Raw genomic sequence first — 22445 nt, forward strand, 5'->3', positions numbered from 1 at the left:
GTGCGATTTGGTGGTCTGTAGCACTCACCAACTAATACCTCAAAACATCAATTTTTGTAATTTAAATCACTGATTTTTCTCCATTGTGCCTAAGGCAGAACCTGCTGTTTGCTCCCTAGGGGAGACCGCATAATCTTCAAGCTTACTGTGTGACTCTTCAGTCCCCTCACTAGACTATCCTGAAGCATAGCTTCCATTCCAACCAAAGTTGTGTGTCGTTGCCTGGTTGACTTTTCCTTTCCCTTCTCGAAGTGTTCTTATATGCATGTGTTATCTTAACAGCTGGACTTAGACCAGCATAACATTTGGCACAGGCCACTAAATGTCAGGAGACAACTTTGTAAAATCAACTTCAGTGCTTCGGTTCCTATTTCAAAAGTGAAAGGCCAGTAAATATTGAGAAAAGAAAGAGCTTGTGTCCACAACATTTTTAGTAAGTCAGAAAAACAAAACCTTAAATTTGACTTTTGTCAACTGTCTTGCACTATGCAATTTAATTGGGAGACTTATTTTAACTTTAAAAAAGGGATTGTAGTGATGCAGTTAAAAAGGTACTTTAGAAAGAAGTCACTGATGGATGCTTGCAGTAGGCATTTGTCAACTAGAAATGTCATGGACTTGACGCAAGATCTGCTGAAGGATATTTTGGGATGGGGATGTTCCTAATATTTTAAAATTAAAAAAAGGCAAAAAAAATTCAATTATTTATTTTTTCCTCCAGCACCCTGGTGTCCAGAGTGTTCTGTTCTTAGATGGGATTTTACCTTAAAGCCTTTACTTCAAAGAAGGCTTGATGTAAGACCAGGAAGCAGAGTTCTCTGTGTGCTCTTTCAGAGGCATCAACTTCTTAGGTGAAGAGGGAACTATGCTGATTATCGAAAGGGATTACGTAGGCAGCTTTTCTTAGGGCATTAGGTTCTCACATGTAGAGATTATTTCCCCATTGTCAGGATTTACCCAGTGAGAATCAAATTATGATTTTAGTGAGAATAAAATTCTGGTGCTTCCTTCTCCGTCAATGATCTATTTCAGGGATTAGTAAAGTTTTGCCATTTGTGACCTCAAACTCATTCACTCTTTCCCATTTCCTACAGTAACTTTCACACTTGGTCCCAGAATTCCTGCCTCAAAAAACCTTAAATGTGGTAATTTTATATACTCATCTTATTAAAAACTTTATGATTTAGGCATGAGCCAGTGCTATATCTCGATTGAATCTAGTTGCTGAAGTTGAAGGTTATTTCAACTAGAAGGGCTAGGAAATAACTTTTCTAAAATGAAAGTTTAGAATCTGTTTTTCAGTTTGTATCAGTCCTGTTGTAACTGAAAATCAGAAGTTTAAGTCACAGATGAAAAGTCATATTGAAAAGAAGCAAAATATTTGGCATCAGAAAGAATCAAATATTGACATGAAAACATGTACTTCTGAATTCTTGGACTTTAATCTATCTAGGCTCATACCACGGTCCTTACCATGGTATCAGAACCCCTACTTTCTCTGGTCAGTGAGCTACTTTATCAGAAATCTCTGAAAACCAAAGTCCCCATTTGATTTGCGATTTTGAGTTCAAAGATAAGTTTGTGTTAGAGAAAAAAATGGCCCCAGATTCAGGGTGAGGAAAAGGCTGAGATGCACAATTCATTAATCATTTTTAATTTGTGTTTCCCAAGTTAGAGAGAGAGCAAAATATATAGTCTGTATTCAACCAAACAGGAGGCCAACTCCATTTTTCTTCAACTAATTTAGCTATGGATAATCCAGACAGCAGTTTGAAACAAATATGTGCAGTAAATGACCAACATTTCTTTAATATATCATCTAAAATCTGACACATCTTCCAGACCAAGCTAACCTCCCTCAGCAAGCTAATTATAATCAGCTAATCCTTACATATTAATTGATTTGATGCACTTAATATCTTTAGAACACTATCTTCTCACAGCTTTATAACTGCAAGCAAAATAAACCCTCAAAGCGTTGTTCTCTTGTATTTCTCAACAAATCAAGATGTACAAACTCAGCACAGCATTCATACACAAATGAAAACACAGTCCTTTTTATAGTACAAACTTTGTAGCATATTACACAGCATCTGAACACTACATAGAATCATACAAGAAAGAAGTGGTTCGGGACTATTTAGAAAAGCTGGACGAGCACAAGTCCATGGGGCCGGATGCACTGCATCCGAGAGTGCTAAAGGAGTTGGCAGATGCGATTGCAGAGCCATTGGCCATTATCTTTGAAAACTCATGGTGATCGGGGGAGGTCCTGGACGACTGGAAAAAGGCTAATGTAGTGCCCATCTTTTAAAAAAGTGAAGGAGGAGGATCCGGGGAACTACAGGCCAGTCAGCCTCACCTCAGTCCCTGGAAAAATCATGGAGCAGGTCCTCATGGAATCAATTCTGAAGCACTTAGTGGAGAGGAAAGTGATCAGGAACCGTCAGCATGGATTCACCACAGGCAAGTCATGCCTGACTAATCTAATTGCCTTGAGATATTTGAGATAATGAGATAATTGGCTCTGTGGATGAGGGGAAAGCAGTGGACATGTTGTTCCTTGACTTTAGCAAAGCTTTTGACACGGTCTCCCATGGTATTCTTGCCAGCAAGTTAAAGTATGGGCTGGATGAATGGACTATAAGGTGGATAGAAAGCTGGCTAGATCGTCGGGCTGAACGGGTAGTGATCAATGGCTCCATGTCTAGTTGGCAGCCAGTATCAAGTGGAGTGCCCCAAGGGTTGGTCCTGGGGCCGGTTTTGTTCAATATCTTCATTGATGACCTGGACGATGGCGTGGACTACACCCTCAGCAAGTCTGCAGATGACACTAAACTGGGAGGAGAGGTAGATATGCTGGAGGGTAGGGATAGGATACGGAGGGCGCTAGACAAATTAGAGGACTGGGCCAAAAGAAATCTGATGAGGTTCAACAAGGACAAGTGCAGAGTCCTGCACTTAGGACAGAAGAATCCCATGCACCGCTACAGACTAGGGACCAAATGGCTCGGCAGCAGTTCTGCAGAAAAGGACCTAGGGGTTACAGTGGACAAGAAGCTGGATATGAGTCAACAGTGTGCTCTTGTTGCCAAGAAGGCCAATGGTATTTTGGGCTGTATAAGTAAGGGCGTTGCCAGCAGATCGAGGGATGTGATCACTCCCCTCTATTTGACATTGGTGAGGCCTCATCTGGAGTAGTGTGTCCAGTTTTGGGCCCCACACTACAAGAAGGATGTGAAAAAATTGGAAAGCGTCCAGCAGAGGGCAACAAAAATGATTAGGGGACTGGAACACATGACTTATGAGGAGAGGCTGAGGAACTGGGATTGTTTAGTCTGCAGAAGAGAAGAATGAGGGGGGATTTGATAGCTTCTTTCAACTACCTGAAAGGGGGTTCCAAAGAGGATGGCTCTAGACTGTTCTCAATGGTAGCAGATGACAGAACGAGGAGTAATGGTCTCAAGTTGCAGTGGGAGAGGTTTAGGTTGGATATTAAGAAAAACTTTCACTAGGAGGGTGGTGAAACACTGAAATGCGTTACCTAGGGAGGTGGTGGAATCTCCTTCCTTGGAAGTTTTTAAAACCCTGATATTCTATGATTGCAGGTTCCATAAAATGTTGGTGTATGAAGGATGGGCACTGAAAGTGCTCACTAATTCATGAGGCCAATAAGCAGAGGGAGAAGAAAAACTGGGCATAGGCAAAGGACTTACATAAAATGAAATCTGAAAAGAAATAAAGACCAGAATGGAGGGAGAGAGCCTGGAACAAGCTAATGGAGAGTTTGAAATTAAATAGATGATGTACCTTTGAACTGAATCTTGAGATGAATGGGCAGTTGGTGGTGGTTTTGAGTATTCTGCTTATTCACTGGTCTTAGAAGGCAGCCATACAATGGAACGGCAGTAGTCAAAATAAATGTAGATAAACCTGAATAAATATTTTTCAGCAGAGCAAAGTCATGACAATATTGCTGTATAAGAGGATTTCTGAAGAGGTGGCAATTGGTAGAATTACAAATGTTAAGCTTTCCAGCCAAAGGAAGATGCCAAGGTTATGGACAGTGGAGGCAAATGGGAATTAGAGGAGCTGGCATTGTTTGGGTATTAGTGTGTCTCTCCCTCTCCCATTCCTCCATAGAAGCAATTCTCTTCAGTAACAGGCAGAGACAATGAGTAGGAAAAAGTCATTATAAGGTGTTACACAACTGTACTTATCTTATCAGTGTAAAAGTGTTTTTACACTGACTTTTTTTTTTTAAATTCAAGATAGGTGGAAAGCAGTAAAAGGCTAAATTACTTTCTACTCTAGGTATCTCAATCTTTTCATCCCAACAGCACTTAAATAGCTTTTTTGCGTGGTTTGTGAATGGATACCTGTATTTTAATTCTTCATGTATAAGTTACCAACAATAGCTTAATGCAGTTGGCGTGTACCTGAATTTTAATCTTATTAATCGCTTGCAGTGTTGGAGTTGAGACAAGTAATGTAATCAGTTTCATTTGTAGAAGGAATTCCTCCAGTAAGTATTACTTTCTCTGTCCCTTTTTTCAGAAATGCAGTTTACTTACATTAAGTTTGATAGGATTTGTAAGCCACAGGTGCTCTGCATCACTGAAAATTGGCCCAATTACATAACTACAGGCACCACATTTGAAATTTTTGGCTAAAGTCCATAAACTTAATAATCTTTGCTTGCTATTCATAGGTGGAGAGAGAGAGTGTGTTCTGGTATCCAATTCACCTGATCTAGTAGCCACAATACATAGAAAGGTTTTATTGGTGAAAGTGATGTCTGAAAGACTGCCTCTAGTAAAATACACTGATTTTTGAATTCTTGTATGCTATCCTTCTTACATTATGAAATGTGTCCTAAATTACATTAACCAGCCCCCATGTACCATAGAAATATTAAGCAGTTGAGCAGGCAATAATGGCAGTGGAGAGAAAAGATTGACATCCCAGCCAAGTACAAGTAACTGGCTTAAAGTTCCAATACAAGGAACTACTGAAAAAGGACCATAAGGTGTGTTCATAGCTTAGACTAGGTAAGGTAGGTACATGATAAAATGTTGGCGGTCTCACCTGGCTGTAGACAGAAAGGATCATAGCATTTTTAATCTTCATGACTACCTGCACTTTTGACCCATTTCCTGTCAGAATCTGTCATATGGAAAGATGTATAGACTGCAGCAGTTGGGACTTCCTGGCATAGCCAAAGTAGACTCAAGTGTTGAGGGCCATAGAGACCATTCTAAATATGTAAGCCAAAGCACGCATACTGAAGCACTTTGACAAAGATTTAAAACAAGTGAAAGTAGAAGTCATTTTCTTTTGACAGAAAATCTGTAGAGCACAGATGTGATTTGAAATGAAATACTGCTTTCTGCACTGGCTCCCCAGACCAGTTCGTTTTGTTATAGCCAAAATAGTTCAGTGTATTGACCTATTATTTCTATGAAGGTTCATATACAACGCTAATTACCGTACTATCTGATTGTTTTTTGGTAGTGCATTAAGGCAACATGACTAAACATCTCATGTGTTTTCTCATACTCTCCTCATGAGAAGCCTGTCCTTTTGAAGTATCTCCTTTAGGCAGGATTTTAGGTTTGGGGTTTTTTTAAATAGATATCTGTATTTGTAGAAAGTAAGGTCAAAGAAATGTGGCTTGCACTTCAAGTGGAAGATAGTGGTTTGTGATGGAGCTTAGTTCCTTGGGGTGTTGATTCCACTATCTGGGACCAGTCACCAAGAGAGTCCTGTGTCCTGCTTTACTGTAGAGTTCTGTTGTGCCAGAGAGCTGTGGTTATTGACCAATCTTCATCCTGGAGTTTAGGCAGTTGTTTACATGCCCTGGACCCAGGCCATGGAGCATCTTGAAGATAAGGATTGAGACTTTGAACTTGATTTGAAATTCTATTGGAAAACGGTGTAGAGAGAGAAGATAGGGTCAGTATGCTTGTGGTTCCCTATGTTGCTGCAGTGTTTTGTGCTGGTTAGAGTTTCTAAAGTCTGAAGGCTTCGTGCTCAGGTATATCATATTGCTGTACTCAGCTGAGCAATGAGGAAGAAGTGAATAGCTGAGGGCAGGTCATCTACCACCACAAGGGAACGGAGTCTCCTAGCGAATGGTGATGATAGCCTCATGTTTATGTGACAGCTTAGAGGTACTCTCTGATTTCTAGCTGATGCTAAACTATGGACTGAATTAACCAATTGTGGATGTATACGTTCATCAAAGGAGACTGCAGACTCTTCAAAATACTTTCCTCTGTCCTCCAGCATCATTTCTGTTTTGCTCAGGTTCAGCTTCAGCCAGCTGCTGTTCATCCGTGAACTGATCTTGTCCAATCATCGGGCCATCTTGGTGGCAGTGGTGTGTTCATATGTGGTAAAGGATAATTAGAGCTTTGCATGTTGTTGGTTTCTTGGGTCCATGTCATTTGACCTCTTCACTTAGTAGGTGCTGAATAGGACCAGAGAGAGAATTGATCTTTGTGGGACTCGTGAGAGGGGTTTAGTGGTAGTGCAGTTTCCATCACCACTCACTTGATGTGCCTCTCCAGAAGGGACTCAAACCATTTTAATACATTATCCTGGACTCCTCTGAGACAACAGTATCTCGTGATCAGTGGTGTTAAATGCTGCAGAGAGGTCCAGGAGGATGAGAATGGATGTCTGCCCTCTTATCAGTTGACGGGAGCAGATCTGTGAACCTCACTAAAAGAGTTTCATTTACATATCCTGGTTTGAGTCTGGATTGTGCTAGGTCGAGAATGTTAGTTTCAGTAGGTGAGCTTATAATTGGCCCGTGTCTAGCCTCTCTATGAGCTTGCTCAGGAATGGGGAGACTTGATGCATGATGGTTGGCCAGAACAGATATATCCCTGGTCAGTTTCTTCTAGTTGATTGGGCTCTTGCATGTGAAAAAGAGAAGAAGGGAAGATTCCTTTTCTGAATGATATGCTGGCTCTATTGCTCAGGAGGGGCACCAATTCATGACTTTCTCTCACAAGCCCAAGAAGTGCAGGGTCAGAGTCACAAGTCTTAGGCTGAAATTCCTTAAGAGTGTCCAGAACTTCTTGATGAGTGAATGTAATGAAATCTGGGAATGCAGGTGGGCTGTTGGTGTGTGTATAGGTAGAGCAGATCCATGCTGTCTGAGAATACGTGTGATCTCAGCCAGTAGGAGGTTCTTTCTTGCATGTGGTGCTCAGTTCTGGTGCAGGTTGCAGATGCTCAAGAATGAAGCAGTTTACCACCCTAAGTAGCCCCTTGGGGCAGGTTTTGGCAGCTTCAGTGGAGGAAAATAGGAAGGTTCTTTTGGCCTGTAATGGTCTCTGCGTAGGCTTTGAGAATGAAACATCTAATTCCTGTCTGCATTAGCTTATTTTTTTGCTGTCAGCATTCGAGTTTCTTTCCCTGTTTTCAACTGGTGCCAGGTGTCAGAAAAACGATCTGTGTGGGCAGTGGGGAGGAACAGTGGACCATTGAGTCCAGCGTGTGCTGATGGCCAAGGTTAGCCATACAATGATGATGATTCACCAGGTCCTCCGTTCCTTGTCCTCTGGGTATAGTGCTGCTATCTTTTAGTCTGCTTTGGAATTTGTTGAAATCAGTGAGTCTTCGTGGTTGAATCAGGATCACTGGTCTTTCCTTTGATCCATTAATCATAGCCCAGAAGCTGGAAGGTCTCTGGCCCTGCCTTGTTAAGGAAATTTCCTCACTCCATGGCTGAGCTCACATGACAGTTACGCTCCACTGAAGAAAGAAATTGTCTTTCAGTATGGGGGAGGCTTATCAGTGTAAGACACTGAGCTTTCATAGGAGCTGGACCTAGACTATGAAACTCAATACCTGAAGAAATAATGGCCACAAGCCTGGTCATGTTCAGAGCTAAAAGAAAAACTCTTCAACTTTTCTTTCCCTTGATAAGTTCTACACGTACAAACACAACTGATAAATGAGTAAAGTTATCTCCTACAGGCTTGGAAGAAAGGGTGGAGTTTTAATTTTAAATACTAAGGAGGTGATTGAGTATTACATTGATAGGAGGCTCTGATTTCATTGTTTCCCTGTTTTTGCATTTCTGTCACCTGCCCAATTAACTTTCTCTTAAAGGCAATCAAGAACCTTTTTAAACTTTGACTCCAGCCTTTTGAAGCCTGAAAACCTTTTGCCTACCAATTTTTATCCCTTGTTTATAATGAAGCTTGAAATTACAATTGCTCTTGTTTTTGCACCAGCATAATCAAGTGTGCACAGCCCTAAGAATAGCATTTATTTTAGCTTTAGACCAGAGTTCCACTCAGTGTACCTTTTGACTAGTTTTTTCTATATGATTGGCAGATTAAAAAAAAATCATCATGACCGTAAATCATCATGACCGTAAATGTTTAATAGGTTAGTAACTGTTTCTTGGCTTCAACTCTTAAAATGTAAACTCTCAAAGGGATCCACTGTGGAACTTTGTCCCCTTTGCAACTTATTGTATGATGTGTAAACTAATTATGGTGTGTAAACTAAGGATGGTGTGTTGGGGATGGATTCTGTTAACATTTGTGAACAATGCAGGAAAATTCTAATTGAAATGAATGTTTCGTTTCGGATTTTCGAGTTTCACGCCCTCTTCTTCATATTTTTTTTTTTCAGTATGGGGGGAGGGAAACCTGTTCTTGACCGTTAAATTAGAAAAGACTTGGGGGGAAATGGAGCGGGGGAGCTAAAGAGTTAAAAGTAGCACTTTTTTTACTCTTCTTGTTGACAAGAGTTAGGGCATGGCTACACTTGCAGAAGTAGAGTTTTGAGTTAAACCAGCCTTTGTAGAGCGCAGTAGGGAAAGCGCTATAGTCTGTCCACACAGACAGCTTCAAGCACACTGGCGTGGCCATATTTGCAGCACTTGCATTGGGAGCGGTGCATTGTGGGCAGCTATCCCAGCATGCAAGTGACTGAAGCGTGCTTTTCAAATGAGGGGGGTGGGGTGGAGTGTGACAGGGAATGTGTTGTGTGTATGTTGGGGGAGAGAGAATGGGTTTTGGGGGCACTGGGAGCATGTCCGCATACTATCTTGTAAGTTCAGACAGCAGCAGACCCCCCTCCCGTCTGTCTGTCTGTCTGTCTCACACTCACACTCCACTCACACTCCACACACACACCGTTCCATAGTAATGATTGCTTTGTCTCGGAGCCAGCTGTCAGAAACGGAGCTTTGAAAGGGCATATCCGCATTCCTGCAACGATTCCAAAACAATGAGAAGAGTGGCCACTTGACTAAAGGGGGTTATGGGACCTTACTGGAGGCCGATCAGAGCACAGTAATGCAAAACCTCGTTCACACTGACACCGGGGTGTTCCAGTCGAGGCGCATCAAACATTATTCCACTCGCCAAGGTGGAGTACCAGAAGTGCTCTAGCTGCGGAGTTAGAGCGCTCTACATGTCTTGCCAGTGTGGATGGGTAGTGAGCTAGGGTGCCCGGGGCTGCTTTAGTGCGCTGTAACTCGCAACTGTAGCCAAGCCCTTAGTGTGCTCTTGCTTTCTCTGACTTTTTATTTTTCCTCAGTCCATCCCAGTATAGGAATAGTTCTTTCAAAATTTTAGGGCTTGGCTACACTTGCGAGTTACAGCGCATTAAAGGAGCCCTGGGCACACTAGCTCACTACCCGACCACACTGGCAAGGCACGTAGAGCGCACTGACTCTGCAGCTGGTCCGCTCCTGGTACTCTACCTCGGCGAGTGGAATAACATTTTGTGCATCCCCACTGGAGCGCCGCGGCGTCAGTGTGGATGCCCTGGTCTGTTAGTTCGCTCTGATCGGCCTCCAGAAGTGTCCCACAATGCCTGTTCTAGCCACTCTGGTCATTACTTTGAACTCTACTGCCCTGCCTTCAGTGATGAGTTGTATCTGCAAGTCCTTCAAACCTAGGATGAAGGAGCAGCGTGATATCTAAGAGCGCTCTTAATGGATATGAGCAACGCATCTCGAAGAACACCAGTTACGGAAAAGGTAACAGTCTTAGATTTGGTTTTAAAGGAGACTTAGTAATTAGCTGTATTTTATAGACTTTTATGACTCCCTACTTTATCCTTATATATTACTTTATCCTCACACAATCATTTTGAGGTCTTCTCCTTCTGTTACAGATGGAGGGCTAAAGTATAGAGACAGTGACTTGTCCAAGGTAAGATAGGAACTCTGGCAGAGCCAAGAACAAAACCTAGTTCTTTGGGGTGTCACTCCATTGCCATAACTACAAGACTGTCCTTCCTCTCAACTGCTATGTGGTCTTTGGGAATATCTGCCACAATACACCTAAGAAATATTGAAGAAGAATTTTAAATGCACATTATAGTGCAGTTTCCTTCTTGATTAGGAGCTTAGTACATCATTTACAAAACTGAGGTTTTTGTCAACCATTGTGCAAATCATTTGAAACCATATTCTTGGGTTACATGTTGCAATGGAATTTCATATATTCTGTAGTTACTTGCAGTCCCGGCAGGATAGTTATCAAGGAGGGATTACCAGCATCAACGAGATAAGGGGAAGAAATGAATATACAATACAAAATAAATTTCTTAAAATATCACTAAGCATCAGATTTTTAATTTGATTTCCTTTTTTGCATTCAGGTTGGATACACTGTTCTTAATTCAGCAAGTTATGCTTGGAGAAGCCAGTCTCTCCCATATCTGGCTGTTGTATGCCACTCTCCAGGCAGTTCTATACAGCTTCCATTCAGTATCCACATGTGTGTGTGGTGCTAGTGTGCCATGGGGGCTCTGAGGTCCTGTTCACTACTGAGAATCTGGTCATTTAATTAGGTACAGATTTAGAAGCTGAATCACATTAAAATGTAGCCCTTCGGCAATATTGCCAATCCAGTGAAGGTCCTAAAAATCTTGGGATTAATAAAAAAAAATTTCAAGTACAAAAAATACACTGGGGGCTCTTCTTAGTTGCTTTTGCGTTCTAAATCTTTAGGGTTCAAGACTTTCTCCACAACCACGAGGGCAAGAAGCTTTTTTTTTTTAATGAAAGCGGAGATTCTCACAATTATAGAACTCTGCAAACTGGTGCTTAAAGAAAAATGTATCAAATCATGACACGCAGTAAAAACACAAGAGTTGAACACATTGTGTAGAGTTTACATTGACCAGTGGTCACTAATTTCAGCATGTGCTAGGGATAATAGACTCCCTAGTAACTCTGGAAATTGACTGTGTAAAAATGATGACTCTTTACTTCAATTTGCCAATGGTGAGCATTCAAAGTCACAGCCACTCATTTTAGTGACCAACAGTAAAAATTGTACTGTGTATTTTTTTTACTATCATTAGCTTGCTACCAGCACAGCGTGATTCTGTTCCATTTTATGCATCAACAGAATTGTTTGTTCAGCAGTTGTCTTATCTTCATTGGGTTTTGATAGGTACAATACCTAGGGGTCTAAATGGCCACCAGAATCTTCTTTGTTGATGATATGCAAAATGGAAAAGAACTCAGGTTGATGCTCAGATTCTTAGTACGCAGGCATGGTAGTTTAGGGAGAAGATCCTTATGTACAAAACTGAACATAGTTTGATAGGGAGAGGAAAAACATTGAACCATACCAAGTCATTTTTCAGAGCAGAACAGCAGTTTAAGGGATTTTTCAGTGTGCTGTTTTCACACTCAGTGCAGCCCAATAAAAATGAGCTTTTGCTAAATCAAAAACTTTTTATGCCCCTTTGAAACTACACAGTCCATAAAAACCACTGTCCCACCTGGCAGTCCGCTGAAGATTTACTCTGTCACTCTTAGCTCAATTTTAAGATGTAATTTTTTTTCGATGAAAACTAATTAAACTAAATAAAAGCTATAAGGCTAACACACCAATGATATTACTAAAAGCCGATAGAACCTGAACTCTAGTTTTGGAAAGAGCAACTTTGTTACATTATCATTTTTCTTGTACATTTATGCACTTGGATGAATAATAATCTAAGATTATTCCACCACCATTGTGTACTCAGCCATTGAGAATTTGAAATGTACCGCTGATCTGGAGACTGTTTGATCTTCTATCATTCATCACTCAATTAGGAACTGAGAGTGTGGGGTGAGAAGTTTCTGCATCATGAATTTACTTTGAGCTGTAGTATTACTAATGGAAGTGGCAAGACTCTTCACTTAGGTTTATTGATATGTGATTATTATCTGTTGTCGCTGCTGCAGGAATGTTTTCTAGATGCGGTAAAGACTATGGTAAAGGAAGTGAATGAAAGGCATTGAAAAAAATAATATCTGGCTGTAGTTCCTGTTAACTTTATCTAAAATCTTATGTATGAATAGGTAGTATACTTCAATTAAATAAGATAACTACCCCACATTTTCTCTAAAAATGTGTTTGGTTAGATATATGGTGCATTTATTGGCCTTACTGAACATAACTTGAGTTATCGCCTTTGAGATTCAGTCACTACTTTGGGCAGGTGCCTTTTGCCATTTCTAGTAGGATGGTACACAATGTTTATCTTAGTTCAGTTGTCTTTATGCTATTTTTACATCTTTCTAGGCTCAAATGTAACTGTATTGGAGCTCAAAATAAGCTTGTCATTCACCCGTCAAATAAGGAACATAATTCAACTTTAGATTTTCCTCCCCTGAGAGCAGCTCCAATATGCAGAATACCTTCCATTGCTAAAAAAACAAAATAAAAATATTCTGTGCCCCTTCTCTTCCACCCCCCCCTTCTTCCTCCCCCATCCCTCCCGCACCCAAAAGGTCTTTGTTTCAAGATGGCCCACTTAAAGAGAAACTGTCAGGTTTTAGGCTAAAAATTTGATCTACTGTTTTAGCATCACAAGACTCCATGCAAATCTTGGGGAATAGTAGGTGCTCTTGAGCTCTGTCTGCACCAGTAAATACTGTTTTGCATAGATCTTGTAACTTCGGTCAGTGATTTTCTCTGCACTGTGGTGGTGGGGGATGTTTCCCAGAATCCTGCAGTTTTAAGGGAGGTCAAATTGTTAAGCTAAACTGAAATGTTTTTTATGCAGTAATAGCTAATTACGTTTCCATATACAGTAGCTAAGGCACTTTCCATGCAAAGGTACTTTTTTTTTTTTTTTTTAAAGTAGATTAAGCTTCACGGTACTACTGCAGTTGTGCACTATATGTGTATGTTGTATCTTCAAACATTTTGACTTTGTATGCCCCAGCATTTTCAAGTGGTGATTGTTCAGGGAAGAGGGTTTAGGTAATAAGTACTATAAGGCTTAACCCTCAGATGGTCAGCAATTTGTTCATCCCTACATTTTTAAAATAAAATAGTTGGCTTACAGCTTTTTCATTCTGATGTAGTTTATAAGTAGGAATGGGCATTTAACTGTGACTTCAAGTATCATTAATGGTGCCCTCGTGGCAACCTCTCAGTTGAGTAAATGGGAGCACTGATGACAGCCTTTCTTATTTGAATGACTATTTTATGATCTGCTGGCTTGTGACAAAACAGATGTTGCTGGTGATTGCAAAGCTGTATTAGATTGAGTTTCAAGAACTAGGAGAGCATTTCTTGAAGGCTTCTTGATCACAGAACAAAGAGGTTGTAATTTTTGCATGTTAAACAGAAATAAAAACTGCTTTTTTAAAGTTTTTTTTCTCTCTCTCTCCAATATAGGTTGCCAACTTGGCCTGTTCCATCTCAAACAATGAAGAAGGTGTGAAACTAGTTCGCATGTCAGCAAGCCAGCTTGAAACTCTCTGTCCTCAGGTAATTTGCAAGCTTGAATATTTCATAGGTGTACATGGGAGGAGGGAATATCTGAAGCAGTGGAAGTGGACTGGGTATCAAAGGAAGAACAACTGGGACAGGAACTTCCCTAAAAACATATGCCAGAAGAGTTGGTTTGTGATTTTAGGCTATCTGATTAGCCTACTACTACATCTACTAGTACATAATATCAGGTTTCAGAGTAACAGCCGTGTTAGTATGTATTCGCAAAAAGAAAAGGAGTACTTGTGGCACCTTAGAGACTAACCAATTTATTTGAGCATGATTTCTTCTGCAGTTTCCACGGTATGCATCCGATGAAGTGAGCTGTAGCTCACGAAAGCTCATGCTCAAATAAATTGGTTAGTCTCTAAGGTGCCACAAGTACTCCTTTTCTTAGTACATAATATGTGACCCACTAGATTCAAATAGTTATGTCTAGACAAACTGCTAGACAGTCACTAGTAAAGATATATAGTATATATGCATGCTCATGTTGCAGAAGAATGTGGTATGAAGAAAGTACAATTGCATCTATCAAAATGAGTAGGTTTAAGATATGACCATAATATGAAATGCTAAATACTTTACATGCCCTTTACTAAGTTGCTATAAAATGATTTTGTCCAAGTAGTAGAACTCATAAACTTATTAAAGATCCTCTTTGATAGGGAGAAAAAAAATAGATCAAACCAATCAAACTTTTGGTTAAGATCACATTTTTTTTGATTCACAGTTCTTTATTGCAACCAGGAAAACAGTAAAGCACTAGGCTGTCCTATTTAATCACCTAAGTTTTGATATCATAAATACCTATGACTAGGTAGCAGGAGTGAACCACAGACATTTGGTGCTTGTCAATGCTCATGATCGCTTAAAGGAAGGCCAGTGACAAATTCAGAGATCTGAATTACAGAAATAAACCATTACAAGAGGATAAGGAAATATATATTTTAAAAATATAATGTCCTGTTCATCCATTGTTAAATGTGGAAAAATTGCATATGGATAAAGAATTCTGTCAGCTTAATACAGTGTTCTCCAAACTGGGGCGTGCCCCCCTAGAGGCGCATGAAGGAATGTGAGATGGGGCCCAGGCCAGCCCCCACGGGTGCAGGGAGGGAGAGGCACCCAACCCTGCTCAGCCCCCAGGCACAGCCCCGGTCCCAACTCCGCTCCTGGCCCCAGCTGGAGCCCTGGCTCCATTCCTCTCCTCAGCTCTCAGCCCCAGTCATCGCTCTGCTCCCAGCCCCGGCTCCCGACCGCAGTTTCAGGGGTGGGGGGGTTGGCATGGACAGGTTCCTTTGGGGTAAGGGGGGGGTGATGGAAAAAGTTGGGGGACCACTGGCTTACTATATGGGCTCAGAGGCTCTCAGTCTGGCAGTTTGGCTACATTAAAAGCAAGAAGATACTTTTCTTATTTGTAGGAAGCTTTTAAGTGAACTAAAAGTTGCTAAGTCTGGACAAATTGGCAAAAATCAGTCTTCCTAATGACTTTTCAGTCATAGATATAGATTAACATGTTCCCTTCCAATGCACGAGTCTCCAGTTAACCAGTGCCACATTTAAAGCCTGGGGAGACCAGTTGCAATATTGAGAACTCTCTATTGGTTCAGGAAGAAACATTAGGACAATCATAACATTAGGTCAGCTGAATTCCCCTGCACTATACTTAGAGTATATTACATATTTGTAAACTACATTAAAACTTACATTAAGAGCTAGTTTATGCATAAAAAATGGAGCATTCCTAAGCACACCAATGGGGTGGAAGACCTGGTGAACAGTGTGAGCTTCCTTCCTGAAAAATTACCTTTTGAACTCATCTGAATGGTCTTCATAGTGTGAGGATGTATATTATTGAAAGTCTTCTGCTAATGTGTTAACATGATTCTGACTTCTCAAGACCAGCATCACAAAACTTCCATGTACTCTACCACGTTCAAACAAGCTTTTATATGTGTGTGAGATAGTGAAAATAAAGACAAATTCATGACGGGTGTAAAGTTGGGGAAGGAACCAAAGCCTTAGTCAGAGAAATTATATATTGCACTAAAAACCAAATGTATAATACATTCTTCAGAAAGATGTTGGAAGAGGAAGCAGCACATCATGGAATATTCTTAAATACTCCTGTACATAATCAGTGCTGATTATAAAGTTGTTTCTATCCATTTGCATCTGAAATGGATGAGACCAAAATGGAATGTAAGAAAGGACAACTTGCTGTAAAAATGGGAATTCTTTAAGAAAAAACTTTCTATTCATTTATCCTAGATAATCTACATTTAATTTCCACTGTTTTACATCTGACACTTCAGGCCTCAGAACTAGTGTGCATTTTAAAGAGATTTTTTTGGTTTAGAGGTTGTAAAATTACAATGTTAGTGAGGACTTTGAGGCAACAAGCAAATAATTTACACATTCTGTAGAACTAATCGCCAGGGCTTTGGGGAGAGGTGATAGGAGAGAGTCTGACTAAGGGCTGAATCAGCAGAGTGCTGTATCTTGGAACTCCAGTACCTAAAAGTTTAAAAACTTGCAGACTTTGAGGAACAGAGAGATTTTTGTAATGTCACTAACTCAACCCACACATTCTGAGATAAATGTTTTCTGCCTTCTCCAAGCCTTTAAATAGGTTGTAAACTTACTATTGGGGAGAATGGCAAGCACTTCACACAAGAGTTGCTTTGATACTTGGAAGTTTAAAAGACTTGTTTTTTAATAACTTAGTTCTTAAACAGTTATACTAATCCTTGGGTTGGCAAACCTCTTAACTCTTTCACCGCCCCCCTTTGCAAGTTCTTCCACCCCCCCACCCCATGACACTGATACCACTAGCTTTCCTGCAATCTAATATTTTCACTTCTTTCTGGAAACTCCCACAGCCCACCTCCTGACATCCAGCGTCTGCTGTCTTCCCAAAAACCCTGGAAATATGTCCTTCACCTGAGCCTCTCTCAGCCCCGAACACCAGTTTCCATCTCATCCACCTGACTCAGATACTGGGTAGCATTCTACTGGTTAAGATAAAACTAAAATGTAGCTTGTGGAAGTTGGTTAGATCTTACTGAAAGAAAGAAACTCAATCCCCCTGGAATTCAACTCTGTTTAGAAACGTGAAAATCTGTTTTTGGAGATTTTAAAATGCATTTTGAGTTAGGGATATTTGAGTAGATGATTTTGATAGATGTCAAATGTTGATAAGAATAACATGCATAACACACGTGGTAGGTGTGCAGAAAGCTAAGAGGGGAACTTGACATTGTTGTACGGCTCTTGAAAGGAAGTAGAGTTTTGGAGATACTTTGCAATGTTGTGATGTGATGCTGTTATTTAACGGCTGGACATTGACTGCTCTCACTTCACTTATGTTTGGAAAGAGGCTTGAATAGACCCAAGTAAAGCTCAGTTGCAGACTGTTATCTGAATGTTAGTGATATAGATTTAAATGTTATAAAACAAATATCTGGCTAAATTTCACCCAGGTGGTGTCAGTTTTTGACAGCAAAGAGCCTGCTGGAGAAAGCCCCCTGCCAGAAAATTCACTAGGAACAGAAAACACTTGTGATCTCTCCTCTGCTGAGGGTCATAGGTGACTGGCTTAACCCAAAAGTTGGGGGTAGTGGGAGCTGACTCAACACATCTCCGTATGGCCTCTAGGGAGCCCTGGTGGTATTAAAACTTCCCTATCTCTGAAGAAACCCTGAAAGGACAGGACGCAACATCACCTGCCCTTCCGTGGGGTCAATGCCAGCCCTGTATTAGTGCAAACGGGCCTCCTGGCCTACCTTGTGCCTCCCTGCACAGAGTTGTGTGAATCAGGCCTATTAAACAGATTTTAGCTAATTCCTGGGTAGAGTGACACTTTTTAAAAATAAATTTGGCCTTTTATCATATTAACATCTTGTTTTTAATAACTCTGTTCCACATCCTTACATTCATATTTTTGAAATGCTTGAAAAGCAACTAATTGCTTATAGACAGGTTTCAGAGTAACAGCCGTGTTAGTCTGTATTCGCAGAAAGAAAAGGAGTACTTGTGGCACCTTAGAGACTAACGAATTTATTTGAGCATGAGCTTTCGTGAGCTACAGCTCACTTCATCAGATGCATACCGTGGAAACTGCAGCAGACTCTATATATACACAGAGAATATGAAACAATACCTCCTCCCACCCCACTGTCCTGCTGGTAATAGCTTATCTAAAAGCCATTTCCAGCACAAATCCAGGTTTTCTCAATTGTGCCCACATATCTATTCAGGGGACACCATCACAGGGCCTAATAACATCAGCCACACTATCAGAGGCTCGTTCACCTGCACATCCACCAATGTGATTTATGCCATCATGTGCCAGCAATGCCCCTCTGCCATGTACATTGGTCAAACTGGACAGTCTCTACGTAAAAGAATAAATGGACACAAATCAGATGTCAAGAATTATAACATTCATAAACCAGTCGGAGAACACTTCAATCTCTCTGGTCACGCAATCACAGACATGAAGGTCGCTATCTTAAAACAAAAAAACTTCAAATCCAGACTCCAGCGAGAAACTGCTGAATTGGAATTCATTTGCAAATTGGATACTATTAATTTAGGCTTAAATAGAGACTGGGAGTGGCTAAGTCATTATGCAAGGTAGCCTATTTCCTCTTGTTTTTTCCTACCCCCCCCCCCGATGTTCTGGTTTAACTTGGATTTAAACTTGGAGAGTGGCCAGTTTGGATGAGCTATTACCAGCAGGAGAGTGAGTTTGTGTGTGTATGGGGGTGGGTTTTTGGAGGGGGGTGAGGGAGTGAGAGAACCTGGATTTGTGCAGGAAATGGCCTAACTTCATTATCATGCACATTGTGTAAAGAGTTGTCACTTTGGATGGGCTATCACCAGCAGGAGAGTGAATTTGTGTGGGGGGGTGGAGGGTGAGAAAACCTGGATTTGTGCTGGAAATGGCTTTTAGATAAGCTATTACCAGCAGGACAGTGGGGTGGGAGGAGGTATTGTTTCATATTCTCTGTGTATATATAGAGTCTGCTGCAGTTTCCACGGTATGCATCTGATGAAGTGAGCTGTAGCTCACGAAAGCTCATGCTCAAATAAATTCGTTAGTCTCTAAGGTGCCACAAGTACTCCTTTTCTAATTGCTTATAGATACCTGATGAAACAGATGGTAACATATGCTGATCACACCTACTGACACAGCATATAAAGGATATTAGTGTGAAAAATCCCATGCAGAGACTGGCAAATCCTAAACAAAGCTTTAAAATTTTAATGGTTTTAAAGAAGAAATCACGTACCCTGCTGCAGGTTTTTCAGCTGCCACTGTGCACATGGTTATATCTCCAGCCCACTTGTTGTCCTGTTTGGGGAAGGAGGCTTCCTCCCTCTTTTATGCCAAAGACTTTGTTACCCAAGCAGTACCTGCTCCTTTCTCCACCCATTTGAAAGGTTAGTGCATCTCCTCTAAATGCAACAGCCAAATACCTGACCTAACCCTTCCAATGCCTAATTCAGGAGTCTTGAAGTATTCTAATGGCACTTCTGTCAAAACAGAGAATCTGAAGTAAAAGCTAAATACGAAAATAAATGTACCTAGACAGTACAGAAACTGATGATGTAGCATTTGATTAATTCAGGTTCTTTTACTCAGTAGCTCCTTGAAATTTGTTATAGGAAATGAGATTGAGTCACATATCTAGATACATGAAGACTTTTAGTATCCAAATAGAAGCAACTATAATTGCAACCATAGTAAAATAAGATAAATATAGCAGAATGGCCTTCTGCATTGTGCATATCACAACTTTATGGAAACCATCAGGTGTGAGGATGGAAAGAATTGGCAGAAGGACGGTAAGTGGGATTGACACTGTCATCCTAATTTCCCAGCTAAGGGGTTGGTCTGACAATTTTTTACAACCATTTTACTTCAAGCCCCCACACATCTGGGACCATATTTGATTGGGTTTCAGCCTCCAGCCCACATCTGTTACACTGGGGAACAGTAATGAAGGTCTTGTCTGGTCGTGGAAGTTATTTACATCAGTACATTTCAAAACATAAATCTGGTTTCACTTCATGATTATGTGTGCCAAAAAGCCCCTAAAATCTGTTAATTTAAGATCAGTTTGTTATATTGTATTTTCTCACAAGATACATATTGCTAAATCTTTTAGCCCTAGGTCAAACACTTAGGTCTGGTCCACACGAGAAAATTAGATCGGTTAAATCACCTCAGTCAGAGATGTGAAAAATCTACAACCCTGAGCTGCATAGTTAAACTAATCCAAGTCCCCGTGTAGACAGCACTAGGTCAATGGAAGCATTCAGCTGTTGACCTAGCTACTGCCTCTTGGGCAGGTAGATTACCTACACTGCCAGTGTCTACACTGAAGTGCTACAGCGATGCAGCTGTGCCGCTGTAGCGTTTTAAGTGTAGACAAGCCCCAAGGCTAACTAGTCAGGTCTTATGCTAACTGCTGGGCCCTGTTAGGCCTCAAGCTTATTGAAAGCCTATTTTCAATTTTATTTTACATCTTCTGTTCCTGTGCATTGTAGCTTTAATTGTTTTTATGATCATTTCCTTAAGCACTTTAGCGTTTCCTAACATATAGCTTATAGTTTGATCCCAGGTCCGAACCTCTCAAGATCTGGTCGGGGGTCAATAGGCAGACTCTCTTTAGAAGGGAACCAGTAGGAGACAAATGGGATGAAGTCAAGAAGACAGCACAAGAATCCTGAGCAGCCATTTTGCTATTCTGGGCCTAGAAGAGAGGGTGGGAAAGGAGGGGCTGAAAAGCAAGGTGGCAAGTAGCAGTAAGTGTTACTGTTGTAGACTGTTTTATTGTGGACAGAACTTGCTCTATAGATTGTAGTGTGAGAACAGCTGCTAGTTAAAAACAGACTGGTGTGCTTCAGAGGTTTTGTTTATCTTCATTGTTCTAATTCAGTGAAATGCAAAGTGGGAACAGCACAAATATTGAAAAATAAATAAGTCTATTTAAAAGTTCTTCCAGTTCTTATACTAACTGGGACACACACAAATTTAAGGGCTTGTTTATTTACTGGTGTAGTTATGTCAGAACAACACCCCCTGTGGATATGCCTTTTAAAGAAGTATAATCTAAATCAGAAAAAGGCACTTTCTAATTATAAAGTAAGTATATCTTCATGGGAAATTATAGCAGTAAATTTCTTTTTTATGTAGACAAGCCCTAAGCGTCCTTTTAACTGCTATAACATTACCAGAGTAAACGTTCTAGTGTGACTGGGAAGATACTGACTACTCTAAGCCCATTGGGACAAGTAGTGAATTACAGTTGAAAGCAATTAATTATTTTGCTCACAACTTTAATTTTTCAACTGATCACTGCCAGCACATCTAGAAAAGATAAAACCTCTCATTGTTTCTTACATTTGGCTTCCAGGTGAGGTGCTTCAGTTTCAGTGCCCCAACTCATAGTCCTAGTGAAGTACACTGAAGGTTGGCACATGATTCCAACACTGGAGTTGGATGTAAATGGAGATGACTTAATTGTCATTAATATGCACATCTGTTGCACCAGTTAAGCGTGCCTTTGTGGAAGGGGGGAGGGGTTCTGGCGGCGGAATGGTAGATGGCTTTGTCCACATTTAGAGCATGCAGTGTTTTAAATTTTGAACACTTTTTCCACCCCTAAGTAAACCACCTACATTTTTCTGTAAAGCAGAGATTTTAACGCTGAAGTTACGCTTTTACAGGTGTTAAAAGCACCTGAGAAGGAAGGCTAAGCTGTTCTTGCTTTGCACATTTTTTTTCCCCGAAGTAAACATGTTGACCATTGGCTGTCACCCAAGCCTATTTTTTCTCTTTTGACTTGAGCTGAACACTTTACTTTTTCAGCCACTTGGATTGCAAAGCAGGAAAGTCGCTTCTCCATTGACTCTATTTCCTGTCAAGCAGCAGTAAAAATAAATAGGGAGTGAGGATGTAATGCAATTCCCAAGTTTATTACAGCTTTTTTGAATTAGACACTTCCACTTACCTGTACACTTGGCTCTGATCCTTTTCCCTGAAGAAACAGGCGGCTGTCTCTCTGCTAGCCCTGGGAGGAGTCCTCCCGCAGGAGTGATGACTGACCGCTTCTGAGCTCTTATTGCTGCAGTCCCCAAATACTAACATAACTAGCTTTTTCTTCCCCCCCCAAATTCCATTCCATCCTTATTTTTTCTCCCCCACGATCTTTCAGTCCACCTCTACTGATTTTCTTCCTCTTATACTGTATCTCCAGCTTCCAGTAGCCAACTTGGCTCAGAGCCACAAAAAAGCTGTACTCCTTGAGCTGGACTCCAGCAGCAGTGAAACAGACTGTGCAAGGAGAGGTGTATGTGCAAAAAGGTGAAGTGCATCACATAGGTTATACTAAAAAGAAGAATGCTGATCACTGCTTCTCCAACAGCTGCTCAGCCCAGTGCACTGTTCCCTAACACATCCTCCAATTCCCTTGGTCAGCAAACAGTTATGATCTGCTGGTTAGCCTGCTCTTCGAGCCCTCCAAAATAAATCTACAGTTTTTGTCCCATGTGACAGATGGTTCCTCTGTGTGCCCATTTTCTTCTCCTTTGAAGTGGGTGGCTGATGGCAGATTCATTTGATTTCTTTGACTGACTGTTCTGTAGGTGTGTCTGCGTTCTAAA

At 40.8% G+C, this 22445-nt stretch overlaps 1 protein-coding gene across 1 annotated transcript in view; it reads left to right on the forward strand.

Moving 5' to 3' along the window:
- CTNNA1 (catenin alpha 1) overlaps positions 1 to 22445 on the forward strand; it is a 206099-nt gene that overhangs the window by 143769 nt on the left and 39885 nt on the right. Inside the window, exon 10 of the mRNA XM_077823834.1 lies at positions 13671 to 13763. Coding sequence (XP_077679960.1) covers positions 13671 to 13763 — 93 coding nt within the window. The remainder of the gene's footprint in view (positions 1 to 13670; positions 13764 to 22445) is intronic.

Source organism: Eretmochelys imbricata, chromosome 8 (genome assembly GCF_965152235.1).
Source record: "Eretmochelys imbricata isolate rEreImb1 chromosome 8, rEreImb1.hap1, whole genome shotgun sequence".
NCBI classification, from domain to species: domain Eukaryota; kingdom Metazoa; phylum Chordata; order Testudines; family Cheloniidae; genus Eretmochelys; species Eretmochelys imbricata.